General features: G+C 48.7%; 1 protein-coding gene across 1 annotated transcript; it reads right to left on the reverse strand.

Annotated features, from left to right (window-relative positions):
- Window positions 1-2,798: 2,798 nt before the first annotated feature.
- SENP8 (SUMO peptidase family member, NEDD8 specific) lies at window positions 2,799-16,258 on the reverse strand. The gene is made up of 3 exons (XM_065412223.1): window positions 16,198-16,258; window positions 6,242-6,357; window positions 2,799-4,519 (listed from the first exon to the last, which is right to left on the reverse strand). The coding sequence occupies exon 3, from the start codon at window positions 4,474-4,476 to the stop codon at window positions 3,838-3,840; it is 639 nt and encodes a 212-aa protein (XP_065268295.1). The 5' UTR covers window positions 4,477-4,519; window positions 6,242-6,357; window positions 16,198-16,258; the 3' UTR covers window positions 2,799-3,837.
- Window positions 16,259-21,496: the final 5,238 nt, after the last annotated feature.

Consider the following 21,496-nt stretch of genomic DNA (forward strand, 5'->3'; position numbering starts at 1 on the left):
ACTGGATAACATGATGTAGGAACACTCTCCCCTCCCCTGGCCCCCCACCCCAATCATTTTGAAAATGTAACCCAAACAACAAACCCAATTCTACAAAATAGAAAACACTTGCTTTTTAAATTGGTATCTTTCTTTATTCTTGGTACTGGATTCTCCAAGTGACGTATCTGATTGGGAGGAGGGAGTCGGAGGTGGATTGATTTCTTTCCCCCTCCTATCATATACTGTAATGATCAAAGACGGAAAAGCATTCTCTCTGGGGGGAGACCTAATGCTGATATCACACCACAGACAGAAGTATTTCTGTGTATTGACTGAACAGCTAATCTGGAATGGATATTAGAAGTAGTAAGTGTCTGCACAACAGTGCTGCAGGGCAAATGCATGAGGATGTGTCTCTGTGTGTTAGTTACTTACTTCTTGGTAGCAGCAGGGGCAACAAATAGGGAATGGGGAGAAAAACAAGCAAATTACATAGGGCTACCATATGTCCGGATTTCCCCGGACATGTCCGGCTTTTCGGTCTATAAATAGCCGTCCGGGGGGGATTTTTAAAAATCTAAAAATGTCCAGGATTTCCCCCGGGTCGGCTATTTATAGATAGAAAAGCGGCGGCCAAGCGCCGCTGGGCACCCAAAGCCCCTTCCCGGCTCCCCCCATCCCCTGCAGCCTTACCATGCTGTCCGGCCCGCAGCTGTCTTCCCCCTCCTCCCCTCCCCTGAATGCTCCGCCCCCCTGCTCCTCCCCCTCCCCTGCTTCCCACGAATCAGATCTTCGTGGGAAGTCTGAAAAGAAGCAGGGGCAAGCGGGAGGCAGCAGCAGGTAAGCTGGGGCGGGGGGGGGGGGGGCGCGAGGAGGAGAGCTCCAGGGAGGTGCGGCCCTGGCCGAGCGGCTCCCTCCGGCCCGGGCCGAGCGGCGCCTGGCTGCCCCAGCGGCTCCGGCCCAGCTTGGGCCCCAGCACCCCCGGCCCGGACCCGGCCCGGCTTGGGCCCCAGCAGCGCCGGCCCGGACCCGGCCCGGGCCCCAGCAGCGCCAGCCCGGCTCGGGCCCCAGCACCCCGGCCCCGGCCCGGCCCCCAGCACCCCCGGCCCGGCCCCGGCCCGGCTCGGGCCCCAGCAGCGCCGGCCCGGCTCGAGCCCCAGCACCCCCAGCCCGGACCCAGCCCGGCTCGGGCCCCAACACCCCCAGCCCGGACCCAGCCCGGCTCGGGCCCCAGCAGCGCCGGCCCGGCTCAGCCCCCAGCACCCCCGGCCCGGCTCGGCCCCCAGCACCCCCGGCCGAGGCCCTCCGGCCCGGCCCCAAGCCCCGCAACCCCGGACGGAGCGCAGCCCGATTCCTGGGCTCTTTAAAGCCGGCCCTGGTCAGGGGACAGGGAGGGGGGGTTGGATGGGTCGGGAGTTTGGGGGGGGCTGTCAGGGGGGCAAGGGTGTGGAGAGGGGTTGGGACAGTCAGGGACAGGGAGCGGGGGGGTTAGATGGGTCTGGGGGGGCTGTCAGGGGGGCAGGGGTGTGGAGAGGGGTTGGGACAGTCAGGGACAGGGAGCAGGGGGGGTTAGATGGGTCTGGGGTTCTGGGGGGGCTGTCAGGGGGCAGGGGTGTGGAGAGGGGTCGAGACAGGCAGGTAGCAGAGGGGGTTGGATGGGTCAGGAGTTCTGGGGGTCCTGTCGGGGGTGGGGAGCAGTTGGATAGGGCATGGGAGTCCCCGGGGGTCTGTCTGGGGGCGGGGGTGTGAATATGGGGTGGGGGTGTGGATAAGGGTCGGGGCAGTGGATAAGGGTCGGGGCAGTCAGGGGACAGGTAGGGTCGTAGGGCGTTCTCAGGAGGGGGCAGTCAGGGGACAAGAAGCAGGGCGGCTTAGATAAGCGGTGGGGTCCTAGGGGGCAGTTAGTGGCAGGGGTCCCAGGAGGGGGCAGTCAGGGGACAAGGAGCGGGGGGGTTGGGGGTTCTGAGGGGGGCAATCAGGGGGTGGGAAGTGGGAGGGAGTGGATGGGGTGGGGTAGGGGCGGGGCTAGAGCAGGGCTCCTCCCCCCCCAGTGTCCTCTCTTTTGCTTGTGGAAATATGGTAACCCTAAATTACAGTACCTTAGAGTGACCAACCCACTGTCCTGCCTCTGACCCACTTTGGCAGGCTGTCCAAGCAGTACAGAATGTTGTTGTTCAGCTAGGCAATGCACTTAGCATAAAGCAACCCTATTTTGTCAGACAGTTCCAGGGATTTTAGACCCAGGTCAGTGGAACAGACTTTTCCCATGTATTCAAGAAGATAAAGAGAAAGCAGAGAGCCAGAGGCAAACCCTCCAGTCTGTCAGCATTGGAAAGTCTAACAAGGATCATAATGTAATGATCTTTAACTCCCCTCCTCCCAATCCCATAATCACTTCTGTTTATTTGACTGGGCATTTTGGAAGAATTCATTGGGCCAGATGCTCATTTGGTATGAATCAGGGTTGCGCTGTTGAAATCAATGGAGCTATGCTGTTTTACATAGGCTAAGGATCTGGCTCATTGTCTCCAGTGAGGCTGTCGGTTACATATTCATACTACTTCATTTTACACTGACAGCTCACTCTTCAATCAACATCCCCTTCTTCTGACAATGGGCCCTACTTTCTTAGATCCCAGATGTAATCTAGTGCTGCAGCAAAAGCTTTTCTATTTTGAATTAGCCATTTATATTTGGTATGATAGACAAGTATACCAAGGACTAACAGCTTGATTTTTCAGAAGAGCTGCAGCTTCCATTGATATCAGCACCTCTAAAACAAATAAAAATCAGATACTACACTCTCCCCTGGTACTGCTTTTTATTATGTATGAGAGGGTCAAAGGCTTTTTTCATTCTCATTTTTTCCATTAGAAATATCAGGAATGTAAAGTCTGTTTTTTGGGGATTTTGAGAGAGAAGTTGTTGGCAGTTTCATGCGTATTCCAAGTTGTCTTAAAACTTGACTGGAGGGGTAGAGGTGTGGAATCGAAGGCTTTTCCCCCCCAACTTTTTGTAGGATATTTGTACTAAGTATGTGTTGATGAAAATAACCTTTATTCACTGTTTAAAACACTTTCCACCTCAATCAGGTTTCACTTTCTTAGTACTTGTTTTGTCACTCTTCTACTAGCTTTCCAGTGGTTCAATTATCCCGGGTACAAAAAATTTGTATTTCCAATAAAAAAAACAAGAAAAATCCAGGCCTTTGTTATACATCCTTAAAGCAGCAAAAGCGAGCAAAAATCACTTTTCTTCTTCTTACCTTTTGAGGCACCTTTAAATGATCCTCACCTTTACTTTTGATTTTGCATTCTCAGATCACAAGATATAGATATCCCAAAACCAAATTTTGGGGCAGAGTTGTGTAGCTAGACTACTAAATCCTATAACTTGGAAACACAATTAAAGTCAGGGACAAATCAGAGAGGGCCTAATTTTAAAAGGACACACGTATGTATGATGGACATCACTGAACTGGATTAGATTTAGACTAGCAATGTCCATAGAAAATTGAAAATCACATAGTGAGGGCACATTGCTTACTGTGGGGGTGAGAGGAATCTTCACCAACCTAGTCTGAGAGCCAGAAAAGTGCTTGAAGTAATAAAACTGCCTTTCAGAAGGTTCTGCTGAATGCAAAAAGTGATGTTACCAGTACTTAAGTCTGAAGGCTAGTGGGTTGTAGAGCAGACTAAGGCTTTTCAGTTGGGGTAGTGCAGGGTGTAGCCATGCTGGAGGGGTCACATTCTTTCTGCAGAGAAATTCTGTACACAGATATCTCCCTCAGGCACTGGGGTGGAGACTAGAGGACTGGAAAGGTAGTTGTTGAAAGCAGGGACAATTACATTTAAGTCATTTGCGTGCAAGTTTGGCAATGAGAGATTTCCATTCTGCCCTCTTCCGTGTGATATAAGAAGGAGTGAGGAGCTGCAGTACTGGCTCCTGCTGTCCCCTAAAGTATCCCTGACACAGAGCCTCTGTGTTACAGATCACATACATTCCGCAGTCATAGCTGTTCTGCTGGGCAGGGGCCTTCTCCTCTATGAAGGCCACTTTGCCTCCTCTTTTTCCCAGAAATGCCTCCAGCTTCCCTGCCACCAGCTTGGCATGGGCAGAGTTGCTCTTACTATGGGAGTCATAATGGGCAAAGCAGTTTTTGTCCCGGAAGTAAACCAAGAGGCTCCAATGGGTGCCCCCAGCAGCCTGGTTGGAGTTATCATTGATGGCTAGGAACACAACCTCCTTGTGCGGGAGGCCCAGCGGCTTCAGGAACATGGCTACTTCCTCCTGGCTGGTGGCACACTTGATGAACTGAGCCACTTCAGGACTGACAAAGCATACTTGTTCGGAAAAGTCTTGGAACTGGTCACTAGCAAAGTACTCAAAAGCAAACCCAATGATGTGGTCATTAAGCCAGCTGGGGGGATCCAGCAAGGAAACATCCGACTGCCTCAGCAAACTGTCCACATAACTCAGAACAACAGGGTCCATTCTGCACAGGCAGGGGCCACAGCAGTCCAAGAAAGGTCAAAAGCTAAGATAAACCAAAGGGGATAAGATAAGTTACTATCCAAATAGGCTGCACCTTTTATACTGTGAAGGAGCAACTATATCTGACATTGAGTCATGTGAAAACTAAGGGATTTTCCCCACCTGTGTTTAAGGAATGAGGGTTAAATAATCGATCACATTTCAAGAAATGTAAAAAGGGAGAGAAGGGTGGTTTGCAAGTACATTCCCCCTACCCAGTGATGTGTGGTGGAGGCTGCGTGGGGCCTCCTGGATCCCCAGGCTAATGCTAGAAACTGCATTGCTGTGTTCCCAATAATACATTGACGAGGAAGGATGGTTCAGTGGTTGGAATGCTAGTCTGGGCTGTGGGAGATGTGGGTTCAATTCCTGCTTTGCCACAAGCACCCTGTGTAATCTTAGGCAAATCACTTGGTCTCTCTCTGCCTGACCTGTAAAATGGGTATAAACAGTAATTCTCTACCTCCCAGGGCTGTTGTGAGAATAAACGCATTCAAGATCATGAGGTGATCGGACACTATGGTGATGGGGCCAGATAGATTCATAGATTCTAGGACTGGAAGGGACCTCGAGAGGTCATCGAGTCCAGTCCCCTGCCCGCATGGCAGGACCAAATACTGTCTAGACCATCCTTGATAGACATTTATCTAACCTACTCTTAAATATCTCCAGAGATGGAGATTCCACAACCTCCCTAGGCAATTTATTCCAGTGTTTAACCACCCTGACAGTTAGGAACTTTTTCCTAATGTCCAACCTAGACCTCCCTTGCTGCAGTTTAAGCCCATTGCTTCTTGTTCTATCCTTAGAGGCTAAGGTGAACAAGTTTTCTCCCTCCTCCTTATGACACCCTTTTAGATACCTGAAGACTGCTATCATGTCCCCTCTCAGTCTTCTCTTTTCCAAACTAAACAAACCCAATTCTTTCAGCCTTCCTTCATAGGTCATGTTCTCAAGACCTTTAATCATTCTTGTTGCTCTTCTCTGGACCCTTTCCAATTTCTCCACATCTTTCTTGAAATGCGGTGCCCAGAACTGGACGCAATACTCCAGCTGAGGCCTAACCAGAGCAGAGTAGAGCGGAAGAATGACTTCTCGCGTCTTGCTCACAACACACCTGTTAATACATCCCAGAATCATGTTTGCTTTTTTTGCAACAGCATCACACTGTTGACTCATATTTAGCTTGTGGTCCACTATAACCCCTAGATCCCTTTCTGCCGTACTCCTTCCTAGACAGTCTCTTCCCATTCTGTATGTGTGAAACTGATTTTTTCTTCCTAAGTGGAGCACTTTGCATTTGTCTTTGTTAAACTTCATCCTGTTTAACTCAGACCATTTCTCCAATTTGTCCAGATCATTTTGAATTATGACCCTGTCCTCCAAAGCAGTTGCAATCCCTCCCAGTTTGGTATCATCCGCAAACTTAATAAGCGTACTTTCTATGCCAATATCTAAGTCGTTAATGAAGATATTGAACAGAGCCGGTCCCAAAACAGACCCCTGCGGAACCCCACTCATTATGCCTTTCCAGCAGGATTGGGAACCATTAATAACAATTCTCTGAGTACGGTTATCCAGCCAGTTATGCACCCACCTTATAGTAGCCCCATCTAAATTGTATTTGCCTAGTTTTTCAATAAGAATACCATGCGAGACCATATCAAATGCCTTACTAAAGTCTAGGTATACCACATCCACAGCTTCTCCCTTATCCACAAGGTACCTAAGATAGACAGATGGATGCATGGCTCGTGATGTCAGAAGAACTACTTGGTCCACGCGAAACTGCTTGTCTTCCAGCTTGATGGAAAGGCAGCTGCCTGTAATGGGAGGAATACACTAAAGAAAAACAAGATTACTAACATGATAAAACTCCCCCACATGCAAGCACTCCTTAGGACCCAATTTAGCAATTTTGTTACTTCTTGGACTGTCTAAATCTATATTAAGTATGTGTTAATTCAAGATGTGCATTAACCGCAACTGAAATCCTCGCTTGACACACTTCTGCTCAAAGAGAAAGGATTTAGTAGTTATACTGTTTACTGGTCTCCTGACTAATCATAAGGAAGAGGTGTTGTAAAAAATAATTAAGAAGGGTTGCTCTAAAGAGTGGCCCACCTCAACATTTAGCTCATGTTGAGATTCTTCTCTGGACAGTTCTAGGTATCTATTTGCCCCGCCCCTAATTGATCCTTGCTTCAGCAGGCAAATAAAAACAACTGAATAACCCTACACTGCCCCAAATACCTGACCTAAAGAGAGATTCAGGTACCAAATGAAGATTTTATTTTAAAAAAGGGGTTTATAGAAGTTTCTGGAATTCAACAGCTGTTTGGGGATTTAAATTTTCCTCTGTAATGTTGGAAACCTAAACACAAAAGCATTGTGTACATGTATGTATTATCACCATGGGGTGAATCACAACTCAGCAGGTAGTTATGACCACCCCTCCCTTCCCTTATTGCAAAATAGGAAGGAGATTTTGGGTTAGTCCTGGTATAGAAAAAGACTGAGAACCCCTCTGGGTTAGAGCATAAGAACTGGGGTGTGAAACTGACTAACAAAGTTGAAAATGACTAATCTAATGTCCAAGTGAAATGCACATTAATGAGACAGCATAAATAATAAAAATGAAATCAGACTTTTAAAATCAGATTTTTAAAAATATATTTTGTTAAAAGTATCAACACAAGGAAGGAAAAGAGCTATTTAATAGTAAATAATAAGCACTGTCTGCACTTTCAAACCCAGATTAGGATTTGCCCAGTAGAAGATTCCCCTTGCTGAGGGAAATTGCTTAGTAGTGTGGGGCTGACAGTGACTTCTATGCCTCCCCATTTCCTCCCCTTGCCCAAGCATCTCCATGCCTGGTGATCCTCAACTGCTAAAGCATGCTGGAATCCACAGGCTGCTCTCCTTAATGCCGGGTACTGGGCTGACAGATTGATGGCCCCAGAATCAGGGAATTGTAAAGGTGGCTTTAAATAACTTTTGCTCCCACACACTCCTGAGCCATGCCCCGTGCAGCACAGAAGCAAGCCAGGATCTGGCCCTATACTTCCAAAGTGCTGTGAAAAATTAATAAGTGTCACTTTAGTATGATTCATTGTAACCAAGGCAACACCTATCCATTATGATAGAAAACAGCTCGAGCATGGTTTGTTTACACATTAGGAAGGAGTGGATTTGGGCTCTTCCTCATGGCAACAAAAAAAGCCTTTCCTAGGCTAGATATATGTAAATGAAGATAAGCCTAAAATTAACCTATCAAATCTTGGCAGGGTCCCTTTAATATGTGACTTTGCCAAAGAAAGCCTGTTAAATAGAATAACAATGACATGCATGTTAAATGTGTAATATACTGGAAGGAAGATCCAAGGTAACCTGCATGAAACAGGTTGGATGTGTAATACACAGGAAGGAAGGCCCAAGGTGAAATATCTTAACTTTTAAAAGCCCATTATTATGTCTACTGAGCCAGACACAATGGTATCTGGGACCATTTCACATGTTAGTTTGGACTCAGATCCATTATTTCCAAATGTAAGGAGCAAGTACAATGGAACAACCTGGAGTTTAGGACAGTAGAGAAAACATGGAGAATGCATTAAGTCTCCAAGACTCCCAAACTCTCACTGAACTGAAATTCTGGATAAACAGGTATATACCTCGCAATACAGTCTAAAAATGGGCAGTCTTTGGCCAGTCTGCTAATGAGAAACTTCTCAGATGTGTGCTTCATCTTTTCCCAGAGACATGCAGATCAAAACAGCAAACTTGCCAATCAAGCCTTGCAAGGATTAATGGTTGCATGATGAAGCTTGCATTCTGAACTTTGTTCTTTTTCCTCCCTGTAGCAATGAAACTTGGCTTTCCATTTTTTTTTTAAGTAAATAATTTGGTGGCTTCCCACAAGCACTCTCTCTTTCCGATTATAATGAACAACACTTAATTGCTACTAGCTACTACTTTTAACTTTATTGCCATCTGGTATTTGTGAAACTGCTTGTAAGATCTGCATGATGACTCACCAGATGTATTGCAGAGCTTAAAGGAGAACACTTCACAGACTCACATTCATTCCAGAGCCACTCAGCATAAGTGGTACATACTGCACCACAGATAGTAGAGCCAGTTTGGAAAGTGCAGCTTTTTCTCTGTGAAACAGAACCTTCCAATTAGAACTAAAGATGAACTCTGTGTGAAGTTTGGATTTGGATCCAAACTTTTCTACAGGTTAGGGGTGTTTCAAGTTCAAGTCACAAAATTCCAATCAGAACTTCCCACATATCTTAAGGGGAGTCTTTTTCAGCTCTCAGTTACAGATCTGACCTACTCTTTGTAGAGAATCTCTAGCACGCCTCATACAAAATCCCTAATAATTTAGAAGAAATACCAATTGGCTACAATGAGGACTACAGCAGTAATCAAGATTATAAGAGTAATGCTCTTTGTTTTTTTGTCAAGTAGCTGGCTGAACTTGTGAAAGCAACATATACTTCTCTGCCTCCCTGCTGGATAAAGCAACTGGATATTGATTTTGAAACAAACGCAGATGGGCATGCCTTCTTTCTGAGTGGAAGTTGAAGATCCAGAGTATTTGGGGACAGAGGAAAGTAATTTAAATAGAAATTTGACTTTTACATTAGTATTTGGGTTTATTCTATCAAGTCCCACTTCTGAAGTTGTCCAGATGGTTCAGTAATTTAAAAGGTTACCTTGCATTAAGATGACTGAATTACCACATTAATATGCCATGGTTTTTTTTCTGTCACATCTCAGTTATTGCAACCTTAAGTGCTACTAATAACCAGTAAAAAAATTAAGACAGAAGTGTGATTCTTAAGTTGATGGTGTCCCTTTGAAGCCAAAATTTAGGGTGGTGGTGTTTTACTAAAATTTTGCAAAACCTGAATTATTTTAATAAAACATAAATGAAGACTTTTTAAAGTTGTGAACACAAACTGTGCCACGCTGTGCACTAGTGCATGAGAACTAGGAAGTGAAACTGACTAGAAAGTGACACAGAAAAAGTGAAAGTCTATTTTTATCATCTAACCTGAGCAAAAAAGAACAAACGGTGAAAAGTGAATCAGATTTTGTTACACTTCTGTTTTAATAATATGTTAAGAATATATGGACAGAATATTTTAAAGTATGTTATTTATTGTGCCCCTTTAGCAAATCTACAAAATTTGGAGAAAGCCCAAAAAGCCAGCAGAGGAAGATATTATCCAAACCTTAGATATAGAAACATTGAGGAACAGAGATGTTAAATGATTTGCCCAAGGTCGTATAGGAAGTCTTTGGCAGAGATAGGAATATAAACCCACCTCTCAGCCCCATGATTTAACCACAGTACCATCCTTATAACCAATGTAGTTTTTGATAGCATGTCAGTGCTTTTTCATAGATTCCAGGCGCAGAAGAGCCCACTGAGGGTCATCTACACTTCAATACAAAACTTATGGCACTGAGTCTCAGAGCTGAGGTCAACTGATTGGAGCTCATGGGGCTCAGGCTGTGGGGCTAAAATAGCAGTGTAGACACTGGGGTCTGGACTGGAGCTTGGGCTCTAATACCCACTCCCCTCACGGGATTTAAGAGGCCAGGCTCCAGCCCATGTCTGAATATCTACATTGCCATTTTTAACCCTGCTGCCTAAGTCCCACAAGGGCCAGCTATAGCCATGCCTCGGGTCTTTTTATTGCAGGTTAGATGTACCCTGTGATCATCTAGTCTGACCTCCTATATAGCACAGGCCAGAAGACTTCCCCAAAATAATTCCTAGATCAGATTTTTTAGAAAAACATCCAATCTTGATTTAAAATGGAGATTCCATCACATTGTTCCAATGGTTAATTTCTCTGTTAAAAATTTGCCTTATTTCCCATCTTAATTTGTCTAGCTTCATCTTTCAGCTATTGGATTGTGTTATACCTTTCTCTGCTACACTGAGGAGCTAATTAACAACATTTGTTCACCATAAGTACTTCTAGTCTATAATCAAGTCACTCCTCAACCTTCTCTATAAGATAGATAAACTGAAGGAGCTCAACCTATCACTATAAGGCGTGTGATTAGAGGATTAGAAAACATTCTCGTGGCTCTTCTCTGAACCCTCTCCAATCTGTTAACATCCTTCTTGAACTGTAGGAACCAGAACTGGACACAGTATTCCATCAGCAGTCACACCAGTGCTTTACAGAGGTAAAGTAACCTCTCTACTCCTACTAAACATTTCCTAGTTTATGCATCCAAGGATTGCATTCTCTCTTTTGGCCACATCACCACACTGGGATCTCATGTTCAACTGATTATCCACCATGACCCCCAAATCCTTTTCAGAGTCACTGCTTCCCCCAGCCTGTAAGTATAGCCTACATTCTTTGTTCCTCGACGTATACCTTTACATTTAGCCATATTAAAATGCATATTGTTTGCCTGTGTCCAGCTTACCAGGCGATCCAGATCTCTCTGTGTCAGTGACCTGTCTTCATTAATTATCAGCCCCCCAATTCCTGTGTCATCTGCAAACTTTCAGTGATTGTTTTCTTCCAAGTCATTAATATTAAATAGCATAGGGCCAAGAACCAATCCCTGCAGGATTTCACTAGAGGAACACATCCATTCAATGATGATTCCTCATTTACAATTACAATATGATAAAATGGATTTAAAAATAGCTAACTGATGTAACGGTAATGTGTCATGTTCATTTGATATCTTTCTGATTTTTTAAAATCAAAATGCCATGCAATACCAAGTCAAAGTCTCATTTTCAATGGTATTGAAATTTGATGGGATATTGATTTCTACTTTGTCATTGACTGTCCTGGACTACTAGCATGACTACCACCAAATTGTTGTTTGCAGGACATTGTTAATTTAATCTACCTCTTCATATATGTCAGAGCTGCTAATATATTCTATTACTTAATTCCAGCACAATAAAACATCCTTCCAAAGTTATGACAATTTACCAGCCCAGGCACGAGGTTTACTCATCCACCGCTTACAATAAGTATGATTATTATTTACAAAAAACTAATGCTATTTGAATAACTTGTCAATTAAAGGTTATGCACTGTAGGGTAAGTCGAATGTCACAGGGCTTCAGTTAGGTTCTAGATGGTAGAAGTTGAGGAAAATTTTCACAGTTCTCACATGCCTACATACAGAAAAGACCGCATCCACAGACAATGCCTAAACCAGGCCTGCACAACACGCGGCCCGCATGCGGCCCGCGTGGGCCCACTGTGCGGCCCGCGGGCAAGCGGTGGGGGGCGGTTTCCGGGTTCACCCCCTGCCCGGGGGGCCCGACCTCACAGCCCCGCGCGCCGCGCTCTGACTGCCCTGACAGTCAGAAGCGCGGCTGCCGGGTTCGCCCCCTGCCCCGCGCTTCTGACTGTCAGGGCAGTCAGAGCGCGGCGCGCGGGGCTGAGGTTGCCCCCCCCCCGGCAGGGGGCGAACCCGGCAGCCGCGCTTCTGACTGTCAGGGCAGTCAGAGCGCGGCGCACGGGGGGGGCGACCTCAGCCCCGCGCGCCGCGCTCTGACTGCCCTGACAGTCAGAAGCGCGGCTGCCGGGTTTGCCCCCTGCCCCGCGCTTCTGACTGTCAGGGCAGTCAGAGCGCGGTGCGCGGGGCTGAGGTCGCCCCCGCCGGCAGGGGGCGAACCCGGCAGCCGCGCTTCTGAGGACAGTCAGAGCGCGGCGCGCGGGGCTGTGAGGTCGGCCCCCCGGGCAGGGGGTGAACTCGGAAACTGCCCCCCACCGCGGGCTGTGAGGTCGCCCCCCCCCCCCCCGCACACGCGTTGCCATCTCCCGCGCCTCCTGCCTGGCGTCCAGCGTCACTTCCGGGGCTGCTGAGGCGGGAAGCGCTGGCTGGGCACGAGGCAGACCTGGTAAGTCCGAGCGAGGGGGGAGGCATCCGGCCTGGGCTCTAGCCGCAGCTCACGGGGGCTGGGGTCAGGGGGATGTCCGGGTCAGGGGGATGTCCAGCTCAGAGGGGCTGGGCTCAGAGCTAGGGGTCAGGGCTGCGGGGGGATGGGGTCGGGGGGTGCTTAGCTCAGAGGGGCTGGGCTCGGAGCTAGGGGTCAGGGCTGGGGGGGGCTGGGGTCAGGGGGTGTCCGGCTCAGAGGGGCTGTGCTCGGAGCTGGGGGTCAGGGCTGCTGGGGGAGCTTAGCTCAGAGGGGCTGGGCTCGGAGCTAGGGGTCAGGGCTGTGGGGAGATGGGGTCGGGGGGGTGTCTGGCTCAGAGGGGCTGTGCTCGGAGCTGGGGGTCAGGGCTGCTGGGGGATGGGGTCGGGGGGTGCTTAGCTCAGAGGGGCTGGGCTCGGAACTAGGGGTCAGGGCTGGGGGGGGCTGGGGTCAGGGGGTGTCCGGCTCAGAGGGGCTGTGCTCGGAGCTGGGGGTCAGGGCTGCTGGGGGATGGGGTCGGGGGGTGCTTAGCTCAGAGGGGCTGGGCTCGGAGCTAGGGGTCAGGGCTGGGGGGGGCTGGGGTCAGGGGGTGTCCGGCTCAGAGGGGCTGTGCTCGGAGCTGGGGGTCAGGGCTGCTGGGGGATGGGGTCGGGGGCTGCTCAGCTCACAGGGGCTGTGCTCGGAGCTGGGGGTCAGGGCTGGGGGGGGATGCCCAGCTCAGAGAGCCTCACCATGCTGCTAACCCCCGCCTCCCCCGTCTCCCAGAGCCTCAGCGCGCCGCGTCCAGGAGCGGCCCTGGAAAGCGCTGCAGCGGCCTGGCTCCAGCGGGACGTGAGCTCCCGCTGCTCGGCTGCAGCTCGCAGCCCCGCCCTCTTACCACTCGGCTCTGAGCGGGAGGAGCTCAGGCCTCTCTGGAGCAGCGCCGCTGCAGCGCTGTCCAGGGCTGCTCCTGGACGCGGCGCTAGGATGACCAGACGTCCCGATTTTATCGGGACTGTCCTGATATTTGCTTGTTTGTCCCGCGTCCTGAACGATGTTTGGTCGGGACACTGGACAAACAAACAATTTTGCCCTCTGCTCCGGCGCACAGGCGGAGCCCGGAGGGGCTCTCACCCCCCCCCGCCCCACTCCGCCTCCTCCTTCCTCCATTGGATCCCTCCCCAAATCCCTGCCCCCAGCCCTGCCCCCTCACTGCCCCATTGGATCCCGAGCCGGGCCTGGGGAGGAGATGCCCCTGTGCAGCAGCCTGGGCACACGGGCCATGGCCGGCCGGGGCCGGGAGCGCTGCAGTGCAGCGCGGCGGCTGCTCCAGCCCTGCAGCCCACGGGGCAGCACGGTGCATCCGGGGGCAGCGCGGAGCGGGCAGGGCCCGGGTGGGCGGCGCGGCCCGGGGGTGTGGGCCACCCATCAGAGACACGCGGCGGAGAGGGGCTGCCGGGGCGAGACTTGTCCCAGGCGGGGCGGCCGGCGTACAGGGGCGAGGAGCCGGTCAGGGTCCCCCAAACCGATAAACTTCCCCGCCGCTGCCGGGGAGCCCCGCACCTCTCCCGCTCGGCTGCGCTCCAGTGGGCCGGGGGGCCAGAGGCTCTGCGGGGAAGGCAGCTAATGCCCCCGGACCCTCCAACGGCTGGATGAGCTAATTCCCGAGAAGACCAGCAGGAGGCGCCGCCGGGGTGAGTCCTGCTTGCTTACACGGGGGCTGGGCGGCGCTGGGGGGGGGGCAGATGGGGTTCGGCGGGGCTGGGTGGCGCGCGCGCGGGGGGGGGGGGGCGTTTCAGTACGGCCGGGGGGTTTCGGCCCTCGGCTATTTTCTTTGGAGTAATATGGCCCTCACCGCTTTACGAGTTGTGCAGGCCTGGCCTAAACCTTCCAGTTTGTTACCAAAGCTCAGAGACCAGCCCGATCCAGCTGCAAGATGGAATAGCATTTTTGGTATTTACATATCAATAAAGCAAGCCTTAGAATTCTACTTTATTTCAAAATCCTATATGGTAATATAGATAATATATTATATTATAAATAATATAAAAGCCTTTGAACTTAAATAAAATGTACACAGGCCAGGACTGCAGCCATGGGCTTATATTTTACTCAAGGGTGGGGAGAGGGAGAAAGATGTGAGATCAGCAGAGTACAGCAATCTGATCTGGTGGAGATGAAGCTTGGTGAACAGAAGGGGAAAAATCACCTCAGATAAAATCAGAATCTGGAACTTAAGTAGAAAAATCAGAATGCAAAGTGGATCACTATTCACTTATTTTTCAAGCAGCATTTATTCAACAGAATATTGAAAAGGCCTAAAGAAAGAACATACTTAAATCAAAGTGTGCATCTTCCTCCTGAAAAAGAATACCATTCCGTATGGTGGAATTCAGTCATAAGAATTGCTTTGGGCACTATGTTGTTTGATCTTTTAAAAATAGTATCCACTGTAACTGACATGATAACATAGCTATCAGGTGACATGGCTGATCCCAGTGTTTTTAGTTGGTATAATCTGAGCATTTACAAATGTAGTTATATAATATTAGACAATAAGAGACTGTCACCGGATTGCTGTACCTCTCTGGGTGAGTATGCTGCTATGCCTCAGTTTCCCTTCTTTTGAAGAATCAAATGCCACTCCCCTTCTGAGGTCTGAAGGCCATTCAGCTCTTCACCCTTGTGTGTGGGCTCCCCAAATCCTTTCTGGCCCTCTTCCCAGGGCTTCATAGATAAACTTGTATCACAGCTTTGCTATGCATCCCTAACAAGGCTTCACAATAATCTTGCTTCTGCCTTAACTCCTTCTATATCAGGAGCTCTACTGATCCAGCCCTCCTCCTGTGAGGTGGCAGATTCCTGTTCACTTCTCCTTGTCAGGCAGAGGAGGTGCTGAAGCCTGGGGTCTACCACATGCACCCCAGGTGAGTGCTCTAAGTTTAACCACTGTGCTAAAGATGATAAAACTGCTGCTCCTCCTCTCCCACCCAGCTGTTTTGTGGAGTTAAGTATTGGGCTGCCTAAGCGGCTTGTGCGGCCTGACCACAAGGCAGGTGTGGTCACAAGCTGCCTATATCCCCCTGGTTGGTGGATCACCAGCAGATAGATGCCAAACCCTAAGAGAATGGGGTTCATCACACTCCCCTCACCCCACATCTCCTATGAGAGAACGTGGGCAGCTCCCCCTTTGAACTGAAAGAACCCAAAGCTTTAGACTGCGGGCGGGGCATGCTGTAAGGCCCATGGGGAAGGCTCAGGCAGGGCATACAGGTAGGATGACAGATAGCAACTGTGAAAAATGGGACAGGAGATGGGGGTAATAAGCGCCTATATAAGAAAAAGTCCCCCAAAACGGGACTGTCCCTTTAAAAACGGGACATCTGGTCACCCTACGTACAGGGGTGTGGCAGGGCTGGCTAGTTTATGGGGTAACAGAGACGGGGTGCTTCTCGCATGAAGATACTCCCAGGGGCACAGAAACACGCGCGGTTTGCCCAAGGCAGGCAGCTCTCCCCGCGGGGTGCAGCAGGCACCGGCCCCTTCTGCCCGCGCGGCCCGAACAAGCGCTTTCCCACGAGGCAGCTCGGGGAACCCCCCACTCGGCTCAGACGCTGCAGTGACGAGCGCAGTGTGCAGACCTGAGGGAATAACAGGGGCTCCAGCGGGGCGGGCTTTGCCCACTAAAGACAATTTGTGGGGCTCGAACCCCCCAGGAGGAGCCAGAGCGGCCCCGACCCACGCCAAGGAGGGGCCCTTCCCACACCGCCGCGCCTCACCTGCCACCTCATAGCCCGGGCACCACCTAACCGCAGCAGTCCCGAGCCAGCAGGCCCCTGTCGGTTCGGTTGCTAATAACAGCCGTAAAGGTAGAAAAAACACTGTCGTAAACCGGCATCGCGCTGTACAACGTCCGTGGCGTGGACAAGGGAAGGGGGGGGGGTCAAACTGGCCCCGCCCCTGAAGGGGGCTAATTAGCATAGGGCTCAAAACGAGGTAGCGAAAGCGACGCAGAAAGCTACGGCGCAGGCGCAGAAAGAGAGCGCGGAAGCCGCAGATGGTTAGAAAGGAGCGCGGCTGGAGAGCGGGACCTGGGCTAGTAGGGGGCGTGTTCTCTCGAGGCTCTGGGGGAGGGGCGGATCCAGTGGCCTCAGGGGAGTGGCGGGGGCGCGGCCGGGGGCGTGTCTGAGTAGCGTGGCCGCGCGGGCTGGGCGCGGGTCCGCGCATCTGCCGGGCACGCGCGCCGGTGTGTGTCGCGCGCAGGCTAGTTGGGCAGTGTGAGACGCGCAGTATCTGTGCGAGCCAGGGCGGGCGGGAGCTGGTGCCGGAGGAGCCCGGAGAGCGACCTCCCTGCCAGTGCCTCCGAGCGAGCGGCTGGGGCAGCGGGGAGTGAGCTGAGGGATGCGCCGCGTCCCCAACACCCAGGTGAGAGAGCGGCCACTACTGAGGGAACCGAAGAGACCTTCCCCCCCCACATCCCGCGCGGGGCGCGCCCCGCCACTGCCCCCCCGCCGGGGCCCGCCCAGCTTTCTCTTCCCTGCGTCCCGGGTGGGGGCGGACAGCCCCGCCCCCCCACGTCCTTGCATCCCCCGGGTGGGGGGGATGCAGCGCCGTCCCTGCATCCCCCCCGCCACGCCCCCCCCGTCCCTGCATCCCCCCGGGGTGGGGGGGACACACAGCCCCGCCCCGCCACGGTCTCCCCGTCCCTGCATCCCCCCGGGTGGGGGGGGGGGCGGCCCCGTCCCTAGATCCCGCCGGGTGGGGGAGGATAGCTCCGCTACCGCCCCCCCCCCGTCCCTGCGTCCCCCCAGGTGTGTGTGCGTTTGGGGGGGATAAGCCCTGACACTGCTGTTCCTTCCGTCCCGTCCCTGTATCCCCCCAATGGGAGCGGGGAACCTGACCTGCCACTGCGCCCCCTGTCTTTCTCCCTTAGGCGGGTTTTTCAGCTTCTGCATTCTTCCTCTCTTCAATCCTTTTTTATAATATCGACCGTTGCCTCCCCAATAAGTGTAGTGTCTTTAGCTGCATCCTTGATGTTGCTGGGTCTCTTGCATGCATGCCTTGTGGCTCCCCCAGACAGAGAAGACAAGTCTTTATTGGGGTGGGGTGAATAAGACCATGCATTTCAGATGGGTGGGGTTATGCCCTGTGTTTTCTTTGCTCCCTTCTCCCCCACCTCATATTCCTGTGTTGATGCCATTGCAGCTTTTATTAGGGGAGGGGTATGCTGGGGCCCAGGGCCTCTGATGGGGAAGGGAGTATAGGATGCCTGGAAATAGTGAACTGTGCGCAGAGGCCAAGATTTTCGAACTTGGGTGTCTAAAGTTAGACACCTACATCAATATTTAGCTAAATAAATACCTTAGAAATAGGTACCTAAATAAATGTGCTGATTTTCAGAGGTGCTGAGTACCCACACCTTCTGCTGACTGCAAAGCTGTTCCATTGAAGACAACGAGATTTGCGGGTGCTCAGCACCGGTAAAACATCTGCCGTTTATATAGGTGCAAAGTTGTGTGTTGTCTTGGGTATCTGTAGGGCATGGTTTTGTGAGAACTAAATGGCAATGTTATATTCCATCTATGCAATGAAACAGATTTTGCTTTACATTAAGAAAAACTTAATACATCTTTTCATTTGGTTATTGTTACAAAAGGTAGTATGGCCTTGTAAAGCAAAACACTTAGCGTTGTGGCCCCATCTGCGCTATAAAATCCACCATATTAGATACCTGGTTACAACATTTTGATCTTCCAACATGGTTAATACAAGGTTTGGGCTTGCAAGCTAACTAAAACTGACAGCTATTTTAACTGTGTTCCCAAATTGTGCTACAGCTTTGGACAAATCATACCTCTGTAAGAGGATGATAATGATGCTGGTCAGTTGCTGAATCTGTGATGAAAAGAGTAAAATTAAAGAGCAAAGGGGGGAAGCTATTTTCAATTGGCAACCTATAGAAGAGGTCTCATTGTTTTTCCATATGTCTTTTATTAGAGTTGGATAGATTCCTTGTTTCATTAAGGATTTTCTCACAACATTTGGTTTCTTTTACTGTCGTTTTACACTGGATAGGAAATAAGGTAAGTTACTTTTTGGCATGTCAGAATAGTGGCAGGATTTGTTGCAATACCTAAACACCTATGATTCATGGTCAGTGTTTTGGTGATATATTTGTTTGTGCTGATGCTTCATTCTCTCGGTGTTGCTCAAAGGGGAAAGTGGAGAACACTGCAGTGTAGACTACTATCTATTAGCAAGTTAGCAAAATTAGTGTCGTCAGTACAAGGCTAGGAAATCACTCCAGGCAATAAATGCTTCAAATGATATTCCAAATGGTTATTAAAGGATGCAGTATCCTGATTAATTTTTTATAGGAATACTTTAAACTATGGCATAGTGTGCATAATATACAGTGGACAATATGTTACCTCTTCAAATTTATAATCAATTATTTTATTTTGAGTCTTCATTGAGCGTTGTAGTTTTTGTGAAGCAAGCTTAAGTGATGAGTTTGTTTAAGGTAAAATGATGATGCAGACTGAAAAAATAATCTTTTTGCCTTTAATGCCTTATCAAAATATTAGTCTTTTCAACCATAGTTAAGGGTGGGAGGAGGATTCAGTGTTTGTCTTTTGTTTCTGACTTAACATTATGTAAACACTAATGTTATTTTCATTAGGGCATGGCTAGTATAGAGGTGTTGTGTGATTTAAATGTTTTTTAAAACAGTAAATAGAGGCATAAAATGTAGATTTGTGAATAAAATGTTTTTCTCAATGAAAAAACAGAGGAGTTTTCTACACTAGTGTTGGTTTTTTTTGGGGGGGGTGTGGAGTAAGGAGAATTCCCCATAATTGGTAACACTAATAGGAAAGCTACATAGACAAGGAATCAGGTGAATGCTGGTATTATAAATACTGTGTCATTAGATCTGTTTTGGATGGGGTTTGATAGGATATTAAACACTGTTGTCTGTGGGGAGTCTTGTCCTAGGGTTTCCAGTGTTGCTGCCACTAGTGGATCTGTATAATAACAGCAATGGGGGAAATTTTTGCAAAACATCTAGCATAGACATAGCTCTGGTGTCAAACTTCAATAATACATATTGTGATGGCCTTTGCTATTATTCAGTTTAATTATTTAGCAATTGCAATAAAATAGACTGTAATGCTAATAAATAAGAGCTGCATTTAAACCTCTTTTAGCCTCTAATTTAGATGATATATCCTGATTTTCAATAAATGCAATATTCTTAATGTACAGTACTTAACTCCTAGCATGAAGGGTGCCTTAATACTTCACCAAGGTTTTGTGTACTGTTCTTCGAGGTTAAAAAAAAACTATTCTTTTCCTTATTCTAGAATTTTTCTTATGTGTAGAAAAATGTCTACTTTGCTTTAGGAAAAAAGAATCTCCAAACAGGATTTGCTGTAGTGTCAGTCTAATTTAAGTGACATAGAGAAGTTTTTACAGTATCTAGCTGTCCTTGTCCTTTTATTGTTGGAACAGTCTTCCTTATGAATATTTTGGCAGCCCTCATTTCATATAGTTACATTTCATACCCTGAGATCATGTTGAGACTAGTAATTTAGAATATGACCAAAAGTAATCATGGCTTTCAGATGGTTTGCTGTAGTGTATGTTATTGTGACTGTCAGACTAGTGGGCAGTGTCTGCTCTGTAGTGGTACTACACAATAGAGCGGGGTGGCCAAATTTACTGACCCTCTGAGCCACATACAATAGTCTTCAGAAGTTTGAGAGCTGCAAGACACGCACAACCTGCCCTATGGGGCAGCGTCTACCGGGGCGCGGGGCTAAAGCCTGGAGACTCCCCTCCCTGCAGGGCAGAAGCCCCTATCTCCATCACCCCGCAAGAGGGCAGAAGGTCCGAGTTCCCCCACCCAAAGTCTGGTAGGTGGAGAATTGGAGAGAAGCATGATGGGGATCTGCAAGCTACACTTTAACTGTAAAAGAACCACATGCGGCTCACAAGTCACGGTTTGGCCATACCTAGAGGCTAGGAGCAAGCGTAGTGAAGAATGTTATGTAAAGATAAGTATTGGAGAAAGTGAATTAAAGCTCAGTTATAAGAAGAAAATTTAATGCTCTGTTTTAACTTGTGAAGTTGATTACTGAAAGTCACGGTCTGCAGTTAAGTTCAGTGATATAATTAGGAGATTGTAAAACTTTATTTTTCAAAATATAGTTTAAACCTTTGTTTCAGTTTTCACAGTGAAGTGCTAAGAATTGGATTGTGAATCTTTTCTTCCTCTCAACTCCAGCAAATTTTATATAGCAAAAAGGGGTTTTGCACATCCTCAAGATGATGACTGGAGTAGACTAGTAATTTAGAATATGACCAAAAGTAAAAGGCACCAATCCTGCAAACACTTAGACTACTTTACTTGCCTGTAATTAAACAGGTGCTTATGTCAGTGAGGCTGCACCATCACCCTGTACTCAAGTGTAGAGCATCCCTCCTTTAGTGTTCGAGTATAGAATTAGATAACTAAAATTTCCTTTACAGATCATAAATGTATGTATTCATTAATCTTGCTTACCATGGCTTTTTTTTCTGACTAATACTTGAGAATTAAACTTGCTCTTGTTCCTAGGGACTATTGCTGTGTCAGGGTACATAGACCCTACTCTGAACTGCCCTTCCACAGTTCCTATTGTAGCAGGCGTGCAGAGCAGCCTCTTCCCAGGTTTCTCCCAGTATTCTCTTCTCCAGACTAAACAAACCCAATTTTTAAAATCTTTCCTCGGAGGTCATGTTTTAATCATTTTTGTTGCTCTCCTATGGACTTTCTCCAATTTGTCCACATCTTTCTTGAAGTTTTGTGCCTGGTATTGGACACAGTGCTCCATCTGAGACTTTACCAGTGCTGAGTAGAGTGGAAGAATTACTTCTGTGTCTTGCTTATAAAACTCCTGCTAATACATCCCAGAATGATGTTCACTTTTTTTTTTTGGCAACAGTATTACATTATTGACCCATATTTAGTTTTTGATCCACTATACCCCTCAGATCCTTTTTTGCACTACTCCTTCCAAGCAGTCATTTCCCATT

This window comes from Emys orbicularis, chromosome 10 (genome assembly GCF_028017835.1).
Source record: "Emys orbicularis isolate rEmyOrb1 chromosome 10, rEmyOrb1.hap1, whole genome shotgun sequence".
In the NCBI taxonomy this organism is placed as follows: domain Eukaryota; kingdom Metazoa; phylum Chordata; order Testudines; family Emydidae; genus Emys; species Emys orbicularis.